The 19,328-nt window shown below is 42.1% G+C and overlaps 1 protein-coding gene across 1 annotated transcript; it reads left to right on the top strand.

Moving 5' to 3' along the window:
• The first annotated feature begins 1,662 nt into the window (after positions 1–1,662).
• On the top strand, positions 1,663–18,711 carry LOC139422771 (fructose-1,6-bisphosphatase 1-like). The gene is made up of 8 exons (XM_071174104.1): positions 1,663–1,942; positions 3,568–3,730; positions 3,809–3,901; positions 16,670–16,810; positions 17,237–17,374; positions 17,552–17,671; positions 17,894–18,078; positions 18,471–18,711. Exons 1-8 carry the CDS (start codon positions 1,773–1,775, stop codon positions 18,484–18,486), a joined length of 1,026 nt encoding a protein of 341 aa, XP_071030205.1. The 5' UTR covers positions 1,663–1,772; the 3' UTR covers positions 18,487–18,711.
• Positions 18,712–19,328: the final 617 nt, after the last annotated feature.

The following is a 19,328-nucleotide window of genomic DNA, read 5'->3' as shown; positions in this document are numbered from 1 at the left end:
ATGTATGACAAGTTATTTGGCTATAGAACTTCGGTGATAACAAAGTCCTGAGGGACTTTATGTGGCCTAATGTGGGAATGTATATTGATAGGCCTTCACCAAATGTGTCACTTAAGATCCTAAAAAGACTATTCAGGAAAGAGTTTAAAATGGATTTAAGATTGTATTTTTAAGGTTTATTTAATAGATTGACTTTCTATCATTGAAAACAAGTTTCACCCCAGCATTCCTGCTCGTACATTCTTGCTCTTGCTGTACAACCCTTTTCATGAAACTCAAAACTACACAAGAATATATTTATTCTGAAGGCTTTGTCAACAACAGAAAAAGCAACACAAAGGAGGTTTGAAAACAGTTCAGATACTCCACTAGAATCTGGTCTTTGATCCTTGCACGCTATTGGCTCTCAGCCGTCACCTGCTGAGAGCCAACTCTTGTTGCGAAAGCCCCTCTCAGACATGTTTTCCAAACTTGCGTAATAAAACCATGTAACCCTACCCGAATAAACTGATCTTACCTGACTGTGTTAGTCATTAGCTTTCATCATTGCTTTTCACACACAGGGTTTGTGTCTGAATTGAAATGGCAACCTATTCCCTATATAGTACACTACTTTTGATCATGGCCCATACACCTCAAAAGTAGAGCACTATGTAGGAATTAGGGTACCATTTCAGACACACAAGGATAAACATCTTTAAAAAGTGGAGCAGCGACAAAAAGAACACATTGGATTGACCTATGACCTGTACTTTAGACTCAGCTTTTCTCAGGAACATGCACAGAATGCATACTTACCTAACAGGGCTGATAGCCAACAGCTCATAAAATAGTTGTATGGAAAATTATTGATTCATATTTTCAATAATAAATGATTTATGATAATCTAGGCTATTATACCAATGTGCTGACCTCTAAGTAATTTCATCATGACAGATTTTGCACCCGGTTTCTGTGGAGTATCTCTGGTACCTTTCATTACTTGTCAGACTGGTTTCCCAACACTAAATGACATATAAGACCCCACCAGACACCAGAGACACTGAATATCTGAAACCAGCTACAGAATGGTTTCTCTCATAACATTTGTACAAGTATTGGATTCATAGCCTGTCATTGTATTGTAGGCTAGGCCAACAGTACATAATCCCACGTAAATGTAATTTGTGGCTTGCACTAAAACTAGTTCTCTCATTCAAAATGTATCTAACTGCACACTATTCGCATTCTCCATTTGATCTATTTATGGATCATGTAGGCCTATCCAATTGATTGCCTATATAGCGTGCTGACAAGTCTTGTTCCATTTCAGCCAGCATCATCTCTTTACTACTTAGTTGTTCACTAATCTGAAAGCCAAATGCCAAATGACAGATGTGGATAGGTGAAAGCAACCATATTGAATGGCCATTGGCCAGGTGCAGCCATCAACATATTGCTTACCAGTCCTTTCAGATGTGAAATCCCCCCAAACGGGTTAGGGAGAGAATGGGTGGAGTAAATGGACAGTTTGGAACCAGGTCAACATTTTTGCTAACCTGTTTATACCTCTCAGCCAGTGCTCAACCACGCCCCTCCCGGTGAAAGGCCAACTGTGATTGGTTCAAACACCTGCACACCCTTTAGTTCAAACACCTGCACATCCTCTCAACTCTTTAGTTATATTTTAACTTTAGGGTGAGGCTTTGAGGAACTCATCTGTTCCGGTCCCCCAATCAGCAGGAATAGGTCGCGCGGCAAACAAGCTCAAAGAACCAGTACAGTTCGTCACCATGTCCGAACGATGCGCGTTCGATACTAATGTCGTTACCCTCACGAGATTCGTGCAGGAGGAGGGAAGGAAGGCGAAGGGAACGGGAGAACTGACTACCCTCCTGAACTCTATCTGCACAGCCGTTAAAGCTATCTCCACCGCTGTCAGAAAAGCTGGGATTGCCAACCTGTAAGTTTCTGTGTATGCATGTGAAAGTCTTGGTGTCCATTCAATTGGTCCTGTGTTGCTCAGTTGGTAGCGCATGGCGCGTGTAACCCCAGGGTTGTTGGTTCGGTCCTCACAGGGTAAAGTAGGAAAATGTATGTATGTTAAATGACAATGTAAAATGGCGACAGATTAACATGAGAATATTTAAAAAGCCACATGGATTTTTTAAATATTTTTTCCACCAGAGATGTTTCCATCAAATTGACTTGTTGCGGATAAAAGGCTGTCCGTGATGACGTAGTGTACATAAAATACATATTGCGGTTGAATTGCCATGTAAGCTACCCCAAAATAGTGGTAAACTCCTTAATGTGCAAATATTGATATGATATAATAACCATCCTATCTAAATAAATTTGGAGTCACGTGATATGTTGTGGTCCTCCCACGACAACTCGGGAAAGCATGCAGTTGATTTAACTTCACAGTGTGGTGAATGGAAAAGGGGATGAGCTTAATGCTCCTTTCCAATAAATAGAGGGTCTTATTCTGGTGGCATGATGGTGAGTGCTTGGCTGCCGTTTTACAAATAAAAATAATATTGCTCTTCTCTATAATAATCTCATAATGTAGGTAGCCTACCTACACTGTATCAGCGAGCTGTTGGTTAAAGCACATGAGCCAACACCAGAATGGACACATTTTCTATATAATGAAACAGTTTTTGTGACAACCATCAGTAGAGTTTAAAATGTGATGGACACCCATTTAACTTATATTTTTATTTTTGGTACATGGGAATTTAAAGGCAAAGTTATTTGTATGTGCATTACGTCATCACGCACAGCATTTAAACAGTTTGTTTTAATGGAAATAACATCTAAAAAAATTTAATATTCACATAAAAATCTGTAACAAATTGGATGGAGAACTAGCTAGTGATATGGTCTGACAGTGATCATTTTTGTCACATCATGATGCTGCAGAAAATGTGAGTTGTGGATTCTTATCCCCTCTGTGCTGTATGGTAATCACAAAGCACTGGCAATAAGTGAATGATTATATCAATAGCAGGGACCGTCCAACCAACCAACCATATGCGGGTAGGGAGACTAAATCAAATATTTACCTAGTCGGATATTATGCATGAGTCTGACAGTCCAGCTAATCAGGTAATACTGTTGTCAACTTCGACTCGGGTCAATGTCCATCCAATTCTTTCTTTGGACTCAATGTTGTTTTCATAAATGCAAGCCAGAGCTATTGTAATGCAATAGGCTACTCTCAAATCATTCATTTATTTCCTCTTGAGACATGTCTATTGTCTTCATTAGGAGGAAGTATAGGCCTATTACCTATTTATTGGGAATTTCTTTATAGTCCTCCATTGTCTGGAATTTCCTTGATGACTGACAGTCAATGAAGGCCAAAATATGGTATCACTCTCTGTGACCTGTGAGTTGAACCAGACACTGCATGCCCACTATCACAGAGCCACCCTAGAAACACTTTACCCTTGTCCCTCCCTCCTTCCAATTGTGACAGAAATAGGCCTACTATGGTGATATTACTACTCACATGTCTGCCCCCTTCCATCTCTCTATCCCTTCCTTCTTTCTCTCTCCTCTTCTCTCCCTCCCCTCCAGCTATGGCATTGCTGGGAGCACCAATGTGACCGGTGACCAGGTGAAGAAGCTGGATGTTCTGTCCAATGACATGGTCATCAACATGATCAAGTCCTCTTTCACCTCCTGTGTCCTGGTGTCAGAGGAGAACGAGAGGGCCCTCATTGTGGAGCCAGAGAAACGGGTAGGGGTGTGTGTGGTCCAGATTGAAGTTGAGATGTGTCTTGTAACATCAATGTGACAACGTCCTCTTATTTCACAGGGAAAATATATTGTGTGCTTCGACCCACTGGATGGCTCGTCAAACATTGACTGTCTTGTATCAATTGGAACCATTTTTGCCATCTACAGAAAGGTTGGTGACTCTTTTGTTATTATTCCTCTACGAAGCCCTTAGGCCCAAGGCAAAAAAAAATTACTAAGTTGTTCAAATGAAATATTGTTGTTCAAACAAGTTACTAAGTCGTTTGAACAGGTGATCTTATTTGAATGACTCAGCTGTATAAGGAAATTAGCAAACAGGAAACCACTCACCCAGAGGCGGCGCTCCTAGTGGCCAGAGACTTTAATGCAGGGAAACTTAAATCAGTTCTACCTAATTTCCATCAACATGTTTAACTTCACTAGGGTAGGGGCACTATTTTCACCTCTGGATGAAAAGCTTGCCCAAAGTAAACTACCTGCTACTCAGGCCCAGAAGTTGGGATATGCATATAATTGGTAGATTTGAATAGAAGATAGTCTATAGTTTCCAAAACTGTTACCATAATGTCTGTCAGTATAACACAACTGATTTGGCGAAAACCTGAGAAAAATCTATCCAGGAAGTGGGATTTGTTTGTTTGTAGTTATTCTATTGAATGCCATTACAGTATCCATTGACTTAGGACTCAAATTGCACTTCCTATTGCTTCCACTAGATGTCAACAGTCTTTAAGAATTGTTTCAGGCTTGTATTCTGAAAAATGAGAGAGTAGACCACTCTGAATGAGTGGACCCTACAGTGTCCGAGGTTTTTAATGCGCGCGACAGAGTGCGCCTTTCTTGTTTACCTTTTATGTTGACAACGTTATTGTCCGGTTGAAATATTATCGATTAAGCTAAAAACAACCTGAGGATTGATTATAAACATCGTTGGACTTGTTTCTACAAACTTTTTTGGATTTTTCGTCTGCCTGTTGTGACTGTTTGAGCCTGTGGATTACTGAACAAAACGCTCTAACAAAAGAGGTTTTGGGATATAAACAGGGACTTTATTGAACAAAACAAACATTTATTGAGTAAATGGGAGTCTTGTGAGTGCAACCATATGAAGATCATCAAAGGTAAGTGATACATTTTATCGCTATTTCTGACTTGTGTAACTCCTCTACTTGGCTGGTAACTGTTTGTAATGATTTGTCTGCTGGGCGATGTTCTCAGTTTGCGGACGACACTACAGTGGTAGGCTTGATTGCCAACAACGATGAGACTGCCTACAGGGAGGAGGTGAGGGCCCTCGGAGTGTGGTGTCAGGAAAATAACCTCGCACTCAACGTCAACAAAACAAAGGAGATGGTTGTGGACTTCAGGAAACAGCAGAGGGAGCACCCCCCTATCCACATCGACGGGACAGTAGTGGAGAGGGTAGTAAGTTTTAAGTTCCTCGGCATACACATCACGGACAAACTGAATTGGTCCACCCACACAGACAGCGTTGTGAAAACCTCAGGAGGCTGAAGAAATTTGGCTTGTCACCAAAAGCACTCACAAACTTCTACAGATGCACAATCGAGAGCATCCTGTCGGGCTGTATCACCGCCTGGTACGGCAACTGCTCCGCCCACAACCATAAGGCTCTCCAGAGGGTAGTGAGGTCTGCACAACGCATCACCGGGGGCAAACTACCTGCCCTCCAGGACACCTACACCACCCGATGTCACAGGAAGGCCATAAAGATCATCAAGGACAACAACCACCCGAGCTACTGCCTGTTCACCCCGCTATCATCCAGAAGGCGAGGTCAGTACAGGTGCATCAAAGCTGGGACCGAGAGACTGAAAAACAGCTTCTATTTCAAGGCCATCAGACTGTTAAACAGCCACCACTAACATTGAGTGGCTGCTGCCAACATACTGATTCAACTCCAGCCACTTTAATAATTGAAATTGATGTAAAAATGTATCACTAGCCACTTTAAACAATGCCACTTAATATAATGTTTACATACCCTACATTACTCATCTCATATGATTCCAAGAACATGATTCCAAGAATGTTGGTGTCCGGTATGTGGAAAAATCTGAAGGCAGACCACAGGAGTTCATGGGGCACAGAGCCAAATGCATTGGCGAGGTCGAGAAAGACTACATGGAGGTCCCTTTTTTCCACCTTGGCCATTTGGATCTGGTGCCAGATCATGCTGGAATGTTCCAAGCATATGTATGTACTGTACTCTATCATCTACTGCATCTTGCCATCTTTATGTAATACATGTATCACTAGCCACTTTAAACTATGCCACTTTATGTTTATATACCCTACATTACTCATCTCATATGTATATACTGTACTCTATACCATCTACTGCTTCTCGCCTATGCCGTTCTGTACCATCACTCATTCATATATCTTTATGTACATATTCTTCATCCCTTTACACTTGTGTGTGTGTATAAGGTAGTAGTTGTGAAATTGTTAGGTTAGATTACTCGTTGGTTATTACTGCATTGTCGGAACTAGAAGCACAAGCATTTCGCTACACTCGCATTAACATCTGCTAACCATGTGTATGTGACAAATAAAATTTGATTTGAGATAATTGCATGGTATGCTTTCGCCGTAAAGCCTTTTTGAAATATGACACCGTGGTTGGATTAACAAGAAGTTAATCTTTAAACCGATGTATAACACTTGTGTGATTTATGAATTTTTATCATGAGCATTTCTGTTTTTGAATTTGGCGCTCTGCAATTTCACTGGATGTTGGCCAGGTGGGACGCTAGCGTACACTAGTGAGGTTAATGTGCAACCAGAGGGGGAAAAAATTCTAGATCACCTGTACTCCACACACAGAGACTTGTACAAAGCTCTCCCTCGCCCTCCATTTGGTAAATCCAACCACAACTCTACCCTCCTGATTCCTGCTTACAAGCAAAAATTAAAGCAGGAAGCACCAGTGACTCGGTCTATAAAAAAAATGGTCAGATGAAGCAGATGCTAAACTACAGGACTGCTTTGCTATCAGACTGGAATATGTTTCGAGATTCTTCTGATGGCATTGAGGAGTACACCACATCAGTCACTGGCTTTATCAATAAGTGCATTGAGGATGTCGTCCCCACAGTGATTGTACGTCCATACCCCAACCAGAAGCCATGCATTACAGGCAACGTTCGCATTGAGCTAAAGGGTAGAGCCGCCGCTTTCAAGGTGCGGGACTCTAACCCGGAAGTTTATAAGAAATCCTGCTATGCCCTGCGACGAACCATCAAACAGGCAAAGCGTCAATACAGGGCAAAGCGTCAGTACTACACTGGCTCCAACGCTCGTCTTGTGTGGCAGGGCTTACAAACTATTAGACTACAAAGGGAAGCACAGCTGCGAGCTACCCAGTGACACGAGCCTACCAGACAAGCTAAATCACTTCTAAGCTCGCTTCGAGGCAAGCAACACGGAGGCATGCATGAGAGCATCAGCTTTTCCTTACAACAGTGATCACGCTCTCCGTAGCCAACGTGAGTAACACCTTTAAACAGGCCAACATTCACAAGGTTGCGGGGCCAGATGGATTACCAGGATGTGTGCTCTGGGCATTTGATGACCAACTGGCAGGTGTCTTCACTGACATTTTCAACATGTCCCTGATTTGAGTCTGTAATACCAACATGTTTCAAGCAGACCACCATAGTCCCTGTGCTCAAGAACACGAAGGCAACCTGCCTAAATGACCACAGACCCGAGGCACTCACGTCCGTAGCCATGAAGTGCTTTGAAAGGCTGGTCATGGCTCGCATCAACACCATTATCCCAGAAACCCTAGACCCACTCCAATTTGCATACAGCCCAAACAGATCTACAGATGATGCAACCTCTATTGCTCTCCACACTGCCCTTTCCCACCTGGACAAAATGAACACCTATGTGAGAATGCTATTCATTGACTACAGCTCAGTGCTCAACACCATAGTACCCTCAAAGCTCATCACTAAGCTAAGGACCCTGGGACAAATTGCATCCCTCTGCAGCTGGATCCTGGACTTCCTGACGGGCCGCCCCCAGGTGGTGAGGGTAGGTAACAACACATCTGCCACGCTGATCCTCAACACAGGAGCCCCCCAGGGGTGCGTGCTCAGTCCTCTCCTGTACTCCCTGTTCACGCACAACTGCATGGCTAGGCACGACTCCAACACCATCAGTAAGTTTGCAGATGACACAACAGTGTTAGGCCTGATCACCGACTACGACGAGACAGCCTATAGGGAGGAGATCAGAGACCTGGCCGGGGGGTGCCAGAATAACAACCTATCCCTCAACGTAACCAAGACTAAGGAGGACCGAGCACAACCCCATTCTCATCGACGGGGCTATAGTGGAGCAGGTTGAGAACTTCAAGTTCCTTGGTGTCCACATCACCAACAAACTCGAATGGTCCAAACACACCAAGACAGTTGTGAAGAGGGCACGACAAAGCCTATGAAAAGATGAAAAGATTTTGGAATGGGGCCTGAGATCTTCAAAAGGTTCTACAGCTGCAACATTGAAAGCATCCTGACTGGTTGCATCACTGCCTGGAACGGCAATTGCTCGGCCTCCAAACGCAAGGCACTACATATCTACATGTACGTACTACCTCAATCAGCCCGACTAACCGGTGTCTGTATGCAGCCTCGCTACTGTTATAGCCTCGCTATTGTTTATTTTTCACTGTCTTTTTAACTGTTTTTATTTCTTTACTTACCTATTGTTCACATAATGCCTTATTTGAACTGTTGGTTAGAGCCTGTAAGTAAGCATTTCACTGTAAGTTTGTATTCGGCGCACGTGACACTTTGATTTGATTTATTTGGTCTTTTCTCTATGCATAACTTGTTACGCAGCTTGTCAGACCGTGTAATGGTTGCTGCAGCCGTTCATTTGTATTTATTATGGATTCCTCATTAGCAGTTATACAACTTTAAACACATAATACATTCTCAACAGATTTCACAACACATCACTGATTCCATGATTATTCATTGACTGTTCTTTGATAACCTAAAGCAGGACTGCTTCTGAATGCCATAACTTTTAAGTGAGGAGCAGAGCGTAATTCGAGCAGATCCCTCTCCTGCTCCAATTTTGCTCTGGTACTGCTCAGCCACAAGGTCTGGGCTTGTTCTGCCGAGCATTTTTTGTTTCCTTTATCACTCTTCTTTATCACTTCTTACTGGGACCCTATCCACAGTAGCCTATATCTAGTTTACAGCAGTGGTGTAAAGTACTTAAGTAAAAAATACTTTAAAGTAGTTTTTGGGGGTATCTGTACTTTACTTTCCTATTTATATTTTTTTAAATATTTACTCGTTACATTTTGAATGATTAGCAGGACAGAAATTGTCTAATTCACACACTTATCAAGAGAACATCCTTACTGCATCTGATCTGGCAGACCCACTAAAGACATGCTTCATTTGTAAATTGTGTGTTGGAGCATGCCCCTGGCTATCCATAAATAAATACAAGAAAATTATGCCGTCTAGTTTGCTTAATAAAAGGAATTTGAAATGTATACTTTTACTTTCGATACTTAATTATATTTAAAACCAAATGCTTAGACTTTTACTAAAGTAGAATTTGCTGGGTGACTTTCACTTTTACTTTAGTCATTTTCTATTAAAGTATCGTTTCTTTTACTCAAGTATGACAATCGGGTACTTTTTCCACCACTGGTTTACAGTGCCTTCAGAAGGTAAATCAGACCCCTTAACTTTTTCCACATTTTGTTACTTTACGGCCTTATTCTAAAATGTCTTAAATATATTTTCCTCAATCTACACAATGACAAAGCAAAACAGGTTTAGAAATGTTTGCTAATTTACAAAAAATAAAAAAACTAACTTAAGTATTCAGACCCTTTACTCAGTACTTTGAAGCACCTTTGGCAGCCATTACAGCAATGTGTCTTGGGTATGACGCTACAAGCTTGGCACACATGTATTTGGGGAGCTTCTCTGCAGATCCTCTTAAGCTTGTTGTCTTGGCTGTGTGCTTAGTCGTTGTCCTGTTGGAAGGTGAACCTTCGGCCCAGTCTGAGGTCCTGAGCACTCTGGAGCAAGTTTTCATCAAGGATCTCTCTGTACTTTGTTCCGTTCATTTTTGCCTCGATCCTGACTATTCACCCAGTCCCTGCCGCTGAAAAACATCCCCACAGCTTGATTCTGCCATCACCATGCTTCACCGTAGGGATGGTGCCAGGTTTCCTCCAGATGTGATGCTTGGCATTCAGTCGAGTTCAATTTCGGTTTCATCAGACCAGAGAATCTTGTTTGTAATTGTCTGATAGTCTTTTAGGTGCCTTTTGGCAAACTCCAAGCGGGCTGTCATGTACCTTTTTTACTGAGTGGCTTCCGTCTGGCCACACTACCATAAAGGCATGATTGGTGGAGTGCCTCAGATGGTTGTGGTTGTCCTTCTGGAAGGTTCCCCCATCTCTAGAGCTCTGTTAGTGACAAGTGGGTTCTTGGTCACCTCCCTGACCAAGGCCCTTCTCCCCCGATTGCTCAGTTTGGCCGGGCGGCCAGCTCTAGGAAGAGTCTTGGTGGTTCCAAACCTCATCCATTTAAGAATGACGGACAATTCCTTTGACCTCATGGCTTGGTTTTTGCTCTTACATGCAGGTGTAAGATTAAGGATTAAGGAGGGAGGAGAAGGTGAAGAGTTTCCTAGGGTTGGAGGCAGAAGCTTGAAATTTAGATAGAAAGTGGCTTTAGCAGCAGATACAGAGGAAGAGAAGGATGATAGGTCTTCCGGAAGTTTAGTTTTCCTCAGCTGACTGCAGCCCTGTTCTTTAAGGTTGCACGGAGGAAAGGGGGAAGTGCGAGTTATAGGCTGTGGAAAGGGAGGATGGTAGGCTTGACGAGGTAGAACCAGAAGGGAGGGATTTAGCAAAAGGGAGAGATGATAAGAGAGAAGATTGTGATGGCGGATGAGATTAGTAGGCGAACAGCCTCAAGTAAAGATGAGGTCAAGCGTATTCCCTGCCTTGTGATTCGAAAGGGTGAGGTCAAAAGAGGCAAGGAGGGAAATAAATGAATCGAAGGCAGACGTCGGGAGGTTGAAGTTGCACAGTATAAAGAGCGCTGAGCCACGTCAGGAAATTAGCTTATCAAGGTGTGAAGCTTATTGATGAACTCTCCAAGGAAACCTGGTGGACAATAGATGTCCACTCAAGCTTAACATTGTTGTCAAGTGACAGTAACCACATGGAATTCAAATAAGGAGAAGGACAGGTGAGGGAGTAAAGCGAATCTCAATTTAGGAGAAATCAGCAGCACTGTGCCACCACGGCAATGAACCGATGCTCTCAGACTATGAGAGAAACAGTCCGGTGAAGAGAGCAGCTGGAGTAGCAGTGTTCTCTGGGGTGATCCATGTCAACGTCAGAGCCAAAAAGTCAAGGGACTTCAGGGCAGTATAGGCTGAGATGAACTCTGGGTTCTTGACCACAGACCAGCAGTTCCAAACGCTGCTGAAGAACAATAATTCGACATGGGTTGTGCATGCATGGTACACTAAATTAGAAGGGGTTGCAGCCAAGGGGTGGGGAGTGTCTGTAAAGCCTGCAGGGAGAGGAGCGAGCAGGGATAGAAAACACACATAGTTGCCAAAGCTACAAAAGAACAAAATGAGAAAATAACTATGTAAGATACACAAGTGGTTGGGAGCCTTCCTCTCTTTCCTTCTTGGAATAACTCTGCATATGTCACCAATTGCCATTCCAAAAATAATATTTTTTTGTTGTAGGGAATTTGGGGGGGGCATATCTTCTACGTAATGGTGGCGCTCTAAAGATTGTTTAAATAACATAGGAACACAGCCATTTTAAAAGTGCAGGGCTTGTGCAACGTTCCATGACTACATTTTTTGTCTTACAGGAATGATATACATACATATGAGGAGAAAGCTGAAGTCGTAACCTTTTCACGGATGTAATATGATCTTGTCTGATTTCGAGTTTGTCCACTAGATCACATGACGTGACTTGGCCACTTGAAACCAGATACGTCTGTCTGGTTTGGGTAGTACTTCACTGTGCGAAAATTGCGGAAATAACAAGCATACAGGTGAGGTAAACATCAAAATTGTGCCCATTGGAAACGAGTGAAAGTTAGTTAGTTTGATGGATGGATGCGTTCAAGGTAATGTCATGTTAAATGGATTACATTACGACGACCACCAGGGTGTACCCTTTCCGTGCATACAACATGTTTGTACTTTTGGTGACTTGATAGTCAGTCTGATTTGCTCATGTATTATTTATATATTTTCTGTAAACTGTATATTGAATTTGGAGTGCATTTCCCATGCTCAATACACATGTGAAACTTGTTGGTGCCTGCTTCTGTGCACAAATCACTTGACCGCTGCAGTTTGAGATTTATTCCCTTTATTCCCAGTTTGAGATTTATTCCCTTTATTCCCTTGTGTTTCTATTAAAATACATTTTACAGTAGTCTATGTATTGCTTACCAAAAACATATGTTAATAAATTTGAAGTCCTTCAAAAAAAAAAGACATCCTGATGTTAGAAAGTAGAATATAAACGCAACATGCAACAATTTCAACGATTTTACTAAGTTACAGTTCATATAAGGAAAACAGTCAATTGAAATAAATGCATTAGGCCCTAATCTATTGATTTTTACATACCTGGAAAAACAGATATGCATCTGTTGGTCACAGATCCGAAAACCAGTCCGTCTCTGGTGTGACCACCATTTGCCTCATGCAGCGCAACATATCTCCTTTGCATAGAGTTAATCAGGTTGTTGATTGTGCCATGCTGTCCCACTCCTCTTCAATTGCTGTGCGACATTGGTGGGAACTGGAACACACTATTGATGCAGAGCATCCCAAGCGTGCTCAATGGGTGACAGCCACTGCTTGATTCGTATGCAGGCCATGGAAGAACTGGGTCATGTTTCAACTTCCAGGAATTGTGTACAGATCCTTGTGACATGGGGCAGTGCATTATCATGCTGAGACATGGTGATGGTGGCAGATGAATGGCACGACAATGGACCTCAGGATCGCGTCACGGTATCTCTGTGCATTCAAATTGACATTGATAAAATGCAATTGTGTTCGTTGTCTGTTGCTTATGCCTGCCCATACCATAAACCCACCATGGGGCACTCTGTTCACAATGTTTACTTCAGGAAACTGTTCGCCCACACAATGCCATACACATGGTCTGCGGTTGTGAGGCCGGTTGGACATACTGCCAAATTTTCTAAAATGACACGAGGTGGCTTATGGTAGAGAAATTCATGTTAAATTCTCTGGCAACAGCTCTGGTGGACATTCCTGCAGTCAGCATGCCAATTGCACGCTCCCTCAACTTGAGACATCTGTGGTGTTGTGTGATACAACTGCACATTTTTTTTGTGGCCTTTTATTGTCCCCAGCACAAGGTGCACCTATGTAATGATGGTGCTGTTTTATCAGCTTAAAATTGAAAAGCTGAAATGTTTTGTCAATAAGTATTTAATTCCTTTGTTAGGGCAAGTCTCCTAAGTTCAGGAGTAAAAATGTGCTTAGCAAGTAACATACTAAGTTGCATGGACTCACTCTGTGTGCAATAGTGTTTAAATTATTTTTGAATGCTACCGCATCACTGTACCCCACACCTACAATTACCTATAAGGTCCCTCAGTCGAAGTGAATTTCAAACACAGATTCAACAACGAAGACCAGAGGTTTTCCAATGCCTCGTAAACAAGGGCACCTATTGGTAGATGAAAAAAAAATATATCCCTTTGAGCGTGGTGAAGTTATGAATTACACTTTGGATGGTGTATCAATACACCCAGTCAGAAAGTAAAACTTAAAATGTGGCTGAGAAATTAATTATTTCCTGAATACAAAGCATTAGGTTTGGGGCAAACATGACATTATCACTGAGTACCACTCTTCATATTTTCAAGCGTGGTGGCTGCATCGTGTTACAGGTATGCTTGTCATCGGTAAGGACTAATATATATTTATAATAAAAAGAAGCGGAATAGAGCTAAGCACAATCAAAATCCTAGAGGAAAACCTGGTTCAGTCTGCTTTGTAACAGACACTGGGAGACACTCACCTTTCAGCAGCACCTAATAACCTAAAACACAAGGTCCCAAGACGACATTGAATGTTCCCGAGTGGCCTAGTTACATTTGACTTAAATTGTCTTAAATCTATGGCAGACTTGAAAATGGCTGTGTAGCAATGATCCACAACCAACTTGACAGAGCATGAAGAATTTAAAAGAATGTGCAAATATTGTACAATCCAGGTGTGCAAAGCTCTTAGACTTACCCAGAAAGACTCATGGCTGTAATCGCTGCCAAAGGTGATTCTAACATGTATTGCCTCAGGAGTGTGAATACTTATGTAAATTGGATTTATGTATTTAAATTTCAATACATTTGAGCACATTTCTAAAAACAGGTTTTCACTTTTGCCTCTTAAGGATCCGCCCCTTTTTTTCAATTTCTGCCTAAAATGACATACCCAAATCTAACTGCCTGTAGCTCAAGACCTGATGCATAGATATGCATATTCTTGATACCATTTGAAAGGAAACACTTTGAAGTTTGTGGAAATGTGAAATTAATGTAGGAGATTAGCGCATTAGATCTGGTAAAAGATAATACAAAGAAAAAAAAAGAAGTTTTTCTGTACCATCTTTGAAATGCAAGAGAAAGGGCATAATTAATTATTCTAGCCCCTGCGCAATTTATACTTTGGCGACTAGATGGCAGCACTGTATGTGGAAAGTTTTAGAGTGATCCAGTGAAATCTTACACATCTATTTAAAATGTTGTTTCAAGACATTTTGTATGAATGCTTCGATAATGTATTTTGTATAAAGCCCCACTTACATGCTATGGCACTCAGAAACAGCCCTATTTTAGGCGATCAAAGAACTGTCAATGAACAATCCTATCAATGGATGGGATCAGTGAATGAATGGCTGCAGTAATCATTACACGGTCTGACAATCTGTATAACAAATGAGGCCTAATTAGACAAAATAACAATTACTCTCCTTTTGAATGACTTATCTTGTTTGAACGACTTAGTATCTTGTTTGAACACATTTTTTTTACTAAGTAGTTCAAACAAGAATTCCAAGAGGCACATTATAAAAAATGGAAAAAAAGAAACTGCCTTGGGCTTCAGGGCTTCCTAAAATGGATTCAATAGTTTATTTTCCCTCATCAATCTACACACAATACCCCATACTGACAAAGCAAAGACAGGTTTTTACAAATGTTTGCCAATTTATACCAAAAAATAACTGATATTACATTTACATACGTATTCAGACCCTTTACTCAGTACTTTGTTGAAGCACATTGGCAGTGATTACAGCTTTGAGTCTTCTTAGGTATGATGCTACAAGCTTGGCACATCTGTATTTGGGGAGTTTCTCCCATTCTTCTCTGTAGATCATCTCAAGTTCTGTCAGGTTGGATGGGGAGCGTTGCTGCACAGCTATTTTCAGGTCTCTCCAGAGATGTTCGATCGGGCTCTGGCTGGGCCACTCAAGGACATTCAGAAACTTGTCCTGAAGCCACTCCTGCATTGTCTTGGCTGTGTGCTTAGGGACGTTGTTGTGTTGGAAGGTGAACCTTCGACCCAGTCTGAGGTACTGAGCGCTCTAGAGCAAGATTTCATCAAGGATCTCTCTCTGTACTTTGCTCCATTCATCTTTGCCTCGATCCTGACTAGTCTCCCAGTCCCTGCCACTGAAAAACATCCCCACAGCATGATGCTGCCACCACCATACTTCACCGTAGGGATGGTGTATGGTTTCTATATGTTTCTGTATGGTTTCTGTATGGTGCCTTTTGGCAAACTCCAAGCAGGCTGTCATGTGCCTTTTTACTGAGGAGCAGCTTCTGTCTGGCCACTCCTACCATAAAGGCATGATTGGTGGAGTGCTGCAGAGATGGTTGTCCTTCTAGAGTTTATCCCATCTCCACAGAGGAACTCTAGAGCCCTGTCAGAGTGACCATCGGGTTCTTGGTGACCTCCCTGACCAAGGCCCTTCTCCCCCGATTGCTCAATTTGGCCGGGCGGCCAGCTCTAGGAAGAGTCTTGGTGGTTCCAAACTTCTTCCATGAAAGAATGATGGAGGCCACTGAGTTCTTGGGCATCTTCAATGCTGCAGAATGTTTTAGGTACCCTTCCCCAGATCTGTACCTCCACACAATCCTGTCTCTGAGCTCTACAGACAATTCCTTCGACCTCATGGTTTGGTTTTTGCTCTGACATGCACTGTCAACTGTGGGACCTTTTATAAACACGTGTGTACCTTTCCAAATCATGTCCAAACAATTGAATTTTCCACAGGTGGAATCCAAGTTTGCAAAAATGTCTAAAAACCTGTTTTCACTTTGTCATTAGGGGGTATTCTTTGTAGATTGCTGAGGATTTTTTACAAATTTATCCATTTAGAATAAGGCTGTAACGTTACAAAATGTGGAAAAAGTAAAGGGGTCTGAATACTTTCCGAAGGCATTCTATATTCTGTCTCGGACGTTCCGTAACAGTTCCACACATTTGTTTCGTTCTTAGACACTTTGTTTCAGTATGTCAGATTAGTGTGCCAGTTTCTACTGTAGTTAGTTACTGTTTCATTGTTCTTCTGTTATGGGCGGCAGGGTAGCCTAGTGGTTAGAGCGTTGGACTAGTAACCGGAAGGTTGTGAGTTCAAACCCCCGAGCTGACAAGGTACAAATCTGTCGTTCTGCCCCTGAACAGGCAGTTAACCCACTGTTCCCAGGCCGTCATTGAAAATAAGAATTTGTTCTTAACTGACTTGCCTGGTTAAATAAAGGTAAAAAAAAAAAAAAAATGTTTGGTAACAACTATCCACGTGTTTGTCTCCCAGACAACAGATGATGAGCCCAATGAGAAGGACGCGCTGCAGTCTGGACGTCACATTGTTGCTGCCGGTTATGCCCTCTACGGCAGCGCCACCATGATGGTGCTCTCCACAGGTCAAGGGGTCAACTGCTTCATGCTCGACCCTGTAAGTTTCAAATCAAATCAAACCTAGGGGTGAACTGCTTCATGCTCAACCCTATAAAATCCAAATCAAATCGAACTTAAAAAATGTAAAAGTGCATTTTTGAAATAGCAACACACTACCGTAAAACTATATAAAATGGAATATATAACCAAATAAGAAATGGCAGTCAAAGAACATATAAACACGTCTAAATCAAATAGTCGATGAAGAGACACAGGAGAGGTGCCCTTCATTGATTTATAGTTCATCCATGAGGTGCTCTTTGATCTTCCGATGAATTACTATAGAACAAAAAATAAGTTCATGCTGGATGGTAAACAAAGCCTTTGTGCAAACAAACTTCCAGAAGTAATCAAGACAGTCACGTGTAGTGGGGAAAAAGTCAACGAAGTTGCTGAGTCAGGTCCCTGTTCTGTATGTTTTTAGTCTATCGGGGAGTTTATCCTGACAGATAAGGACGTGAAGATCAAGAAGAGGGGGAAGATCTACAGTCTGAACGAAGGCTATGCTCAGCACTTCTACCCAGACATCACAGAATACCTGAAGAAGAAGAAATATCCAGAGGTAATTTACTAACTATACACCTGAAAAGACTTAAACTATAATTCTGCACCACTAACTCACTCTTTAGGTACTATGAAGTGACCGATGCAGTTAATGAAATATGCCTCGTGGTTGTCTTACTTACTTTTAAATGCACCTATTGTAAGTCTTACTGGATACATTGCTTTTTGTTTCCAGGATGGGAGTGCCCCCTATGGTGGGCGTTATGTTGGCTCCATGGTGGCTGATGTGCACAGGACTTTGGTGTACGGAGGAATCTTCTTATACCCTGCCAATGTCAAGAGCCCCAAGGGCAAGGTGAGTGAGACAGAGCTAATCAAGTCATATAAACGTTATATCTACTTTGCAAAAAAAATAAATATATATATATATATATATATATGTTACATACAAGTAACCAGAAGTAGAGTGCTGGCTGTGCCCAAACAATCAATGATAAAAGGTAGAATGAACTAGACCATTTCTCGATATATATTGAAGTGACTAACCATCGTCTCTCTTTCACTCCATCCGGTGTAGCTGAGGCTACTGTATGAGTGCAACCCCATGTCTTTCATCATCGAGCAGGCTGGAGGCATGGCCACCACGGGGGAGATGAATGTCCTGGACATCAAGCCAGAGAACATCCACCAGCGAGTTCCTGTGGTCCTGGGCTCCCCTGAAGACGTCCAGGAGTACATCGCCATCTACAAGAAGACACGCATGTGAGGCTGCGCTGGAGCCTTCTGTGGATCCACCATGACCTGCTTGTCCTCAAGGGTCGACCTTTGACCTGAACTAGTAATCTTTGTATCATATGAATGGAGCTGAGGATATACAGTATATATCATGGAATATGTATGTATGTATGTATGTATGTATGTATGTATGTATGTATGTCATGCCCAGTTGTTTAGAAGTTGAGGTGATTGGTTGATCAGATAATTGGGGCAGTGCTTTTCTCCGGCTGATCCTTTTGAACAAGCGGAGTAGTATTTTACCTCCACCATCTGACCAACCAGATCTGGGACCAGAGATACTTCAGAGGGAGAAAGTAGGGAGGAGACTTTCAATGACCTGGGCCTACGTTTCTTTCCCTATTCGTTTCTCCTTCTAGAACTGTGCTGATCTAGCAAGACAGGATAGGGGAGAGAGGAGAGGAGTCCAATTTAGATGATTGGGATGCAACCCTTCAGCGTCTTACTGTTTGGATCCCTGAACTAAGAGACCCCGCATGGACAAATATTAGGCCTACCTCAGCCTTATGATGTAGTATATTGTAGGGTTGTTGTGCCATGTGTCATTTGCACTGGTGGACCTAAAATATGTTTTGAATAAAACCCAATGTTAAAATCCCTCCACTTGTTGTCCATGATGTGTTGCTGACCCACTAGCAGGGGGACGTAGTACTCCTTCATAGGCATACAGCATATTACAGTGTGTCAAACCATGAGAAGCTGGTTTCTAATATTATCAACACCAGGTGGTGTAGTGGTAATTCTTTGCTTCAGTTGTCAATCCAAAAACAATCTCGGACGATACTAATTTGTGGTGGGTGCAAAAGGAAACAGCAGGTTATAAAAACAGAAAATGTAGAGTAGGTCTACTCATGTAATAACAATTATACCACAGCCGTCCGTGTATGTTGTCAATCATGTACATTTGTTTAATTGTTTTATGTTGTACATTTACAGCAATTTGTTCAGGAAAGTTAAACAAACTAAAAATATATATTTTTAAAGAAGTGAAACTGATGACTAAAAGTGGATGTTTCTTGTCTTGACAATGCTTGGCACGTGATTGTAGATTACACAATATAACGCATACATCACTCTGCTACATACTCCATCAGCTGACCGAAGCCAAGCCGCGTCATCCTGGGGCATAGGTGATGGGGGTTGTGGTCATACAGCCCAGCGTTTGGGAAGGTAAAAGAGGAAAACCTTTTCTAATCAAGTAAGAGGAACTATGACAC

The sequence above is a fragment of the Oncorhynchus clarkii genome, chromosome 12, assembly GCF_045791955.1.
Source record: "Oncorhynchus clarkii lewisi isolate Uvic-CL-2024 chromosome 12, UVic_Ocla_1.0, whole genome shotgun sequence".
Taxonomy (NCBI): Eukaryota; Metazoa; Chordata; class Actinopteri; order Salmoniformes; family Salmonidae; genus Oncorhynchus; species Oncorhynchus clarkii.
The sequence above is the reverse complement of the archived record's forward strand: the minus strand, read 5'-3'. Positions and strand labels throughout refer to the sequence as shown.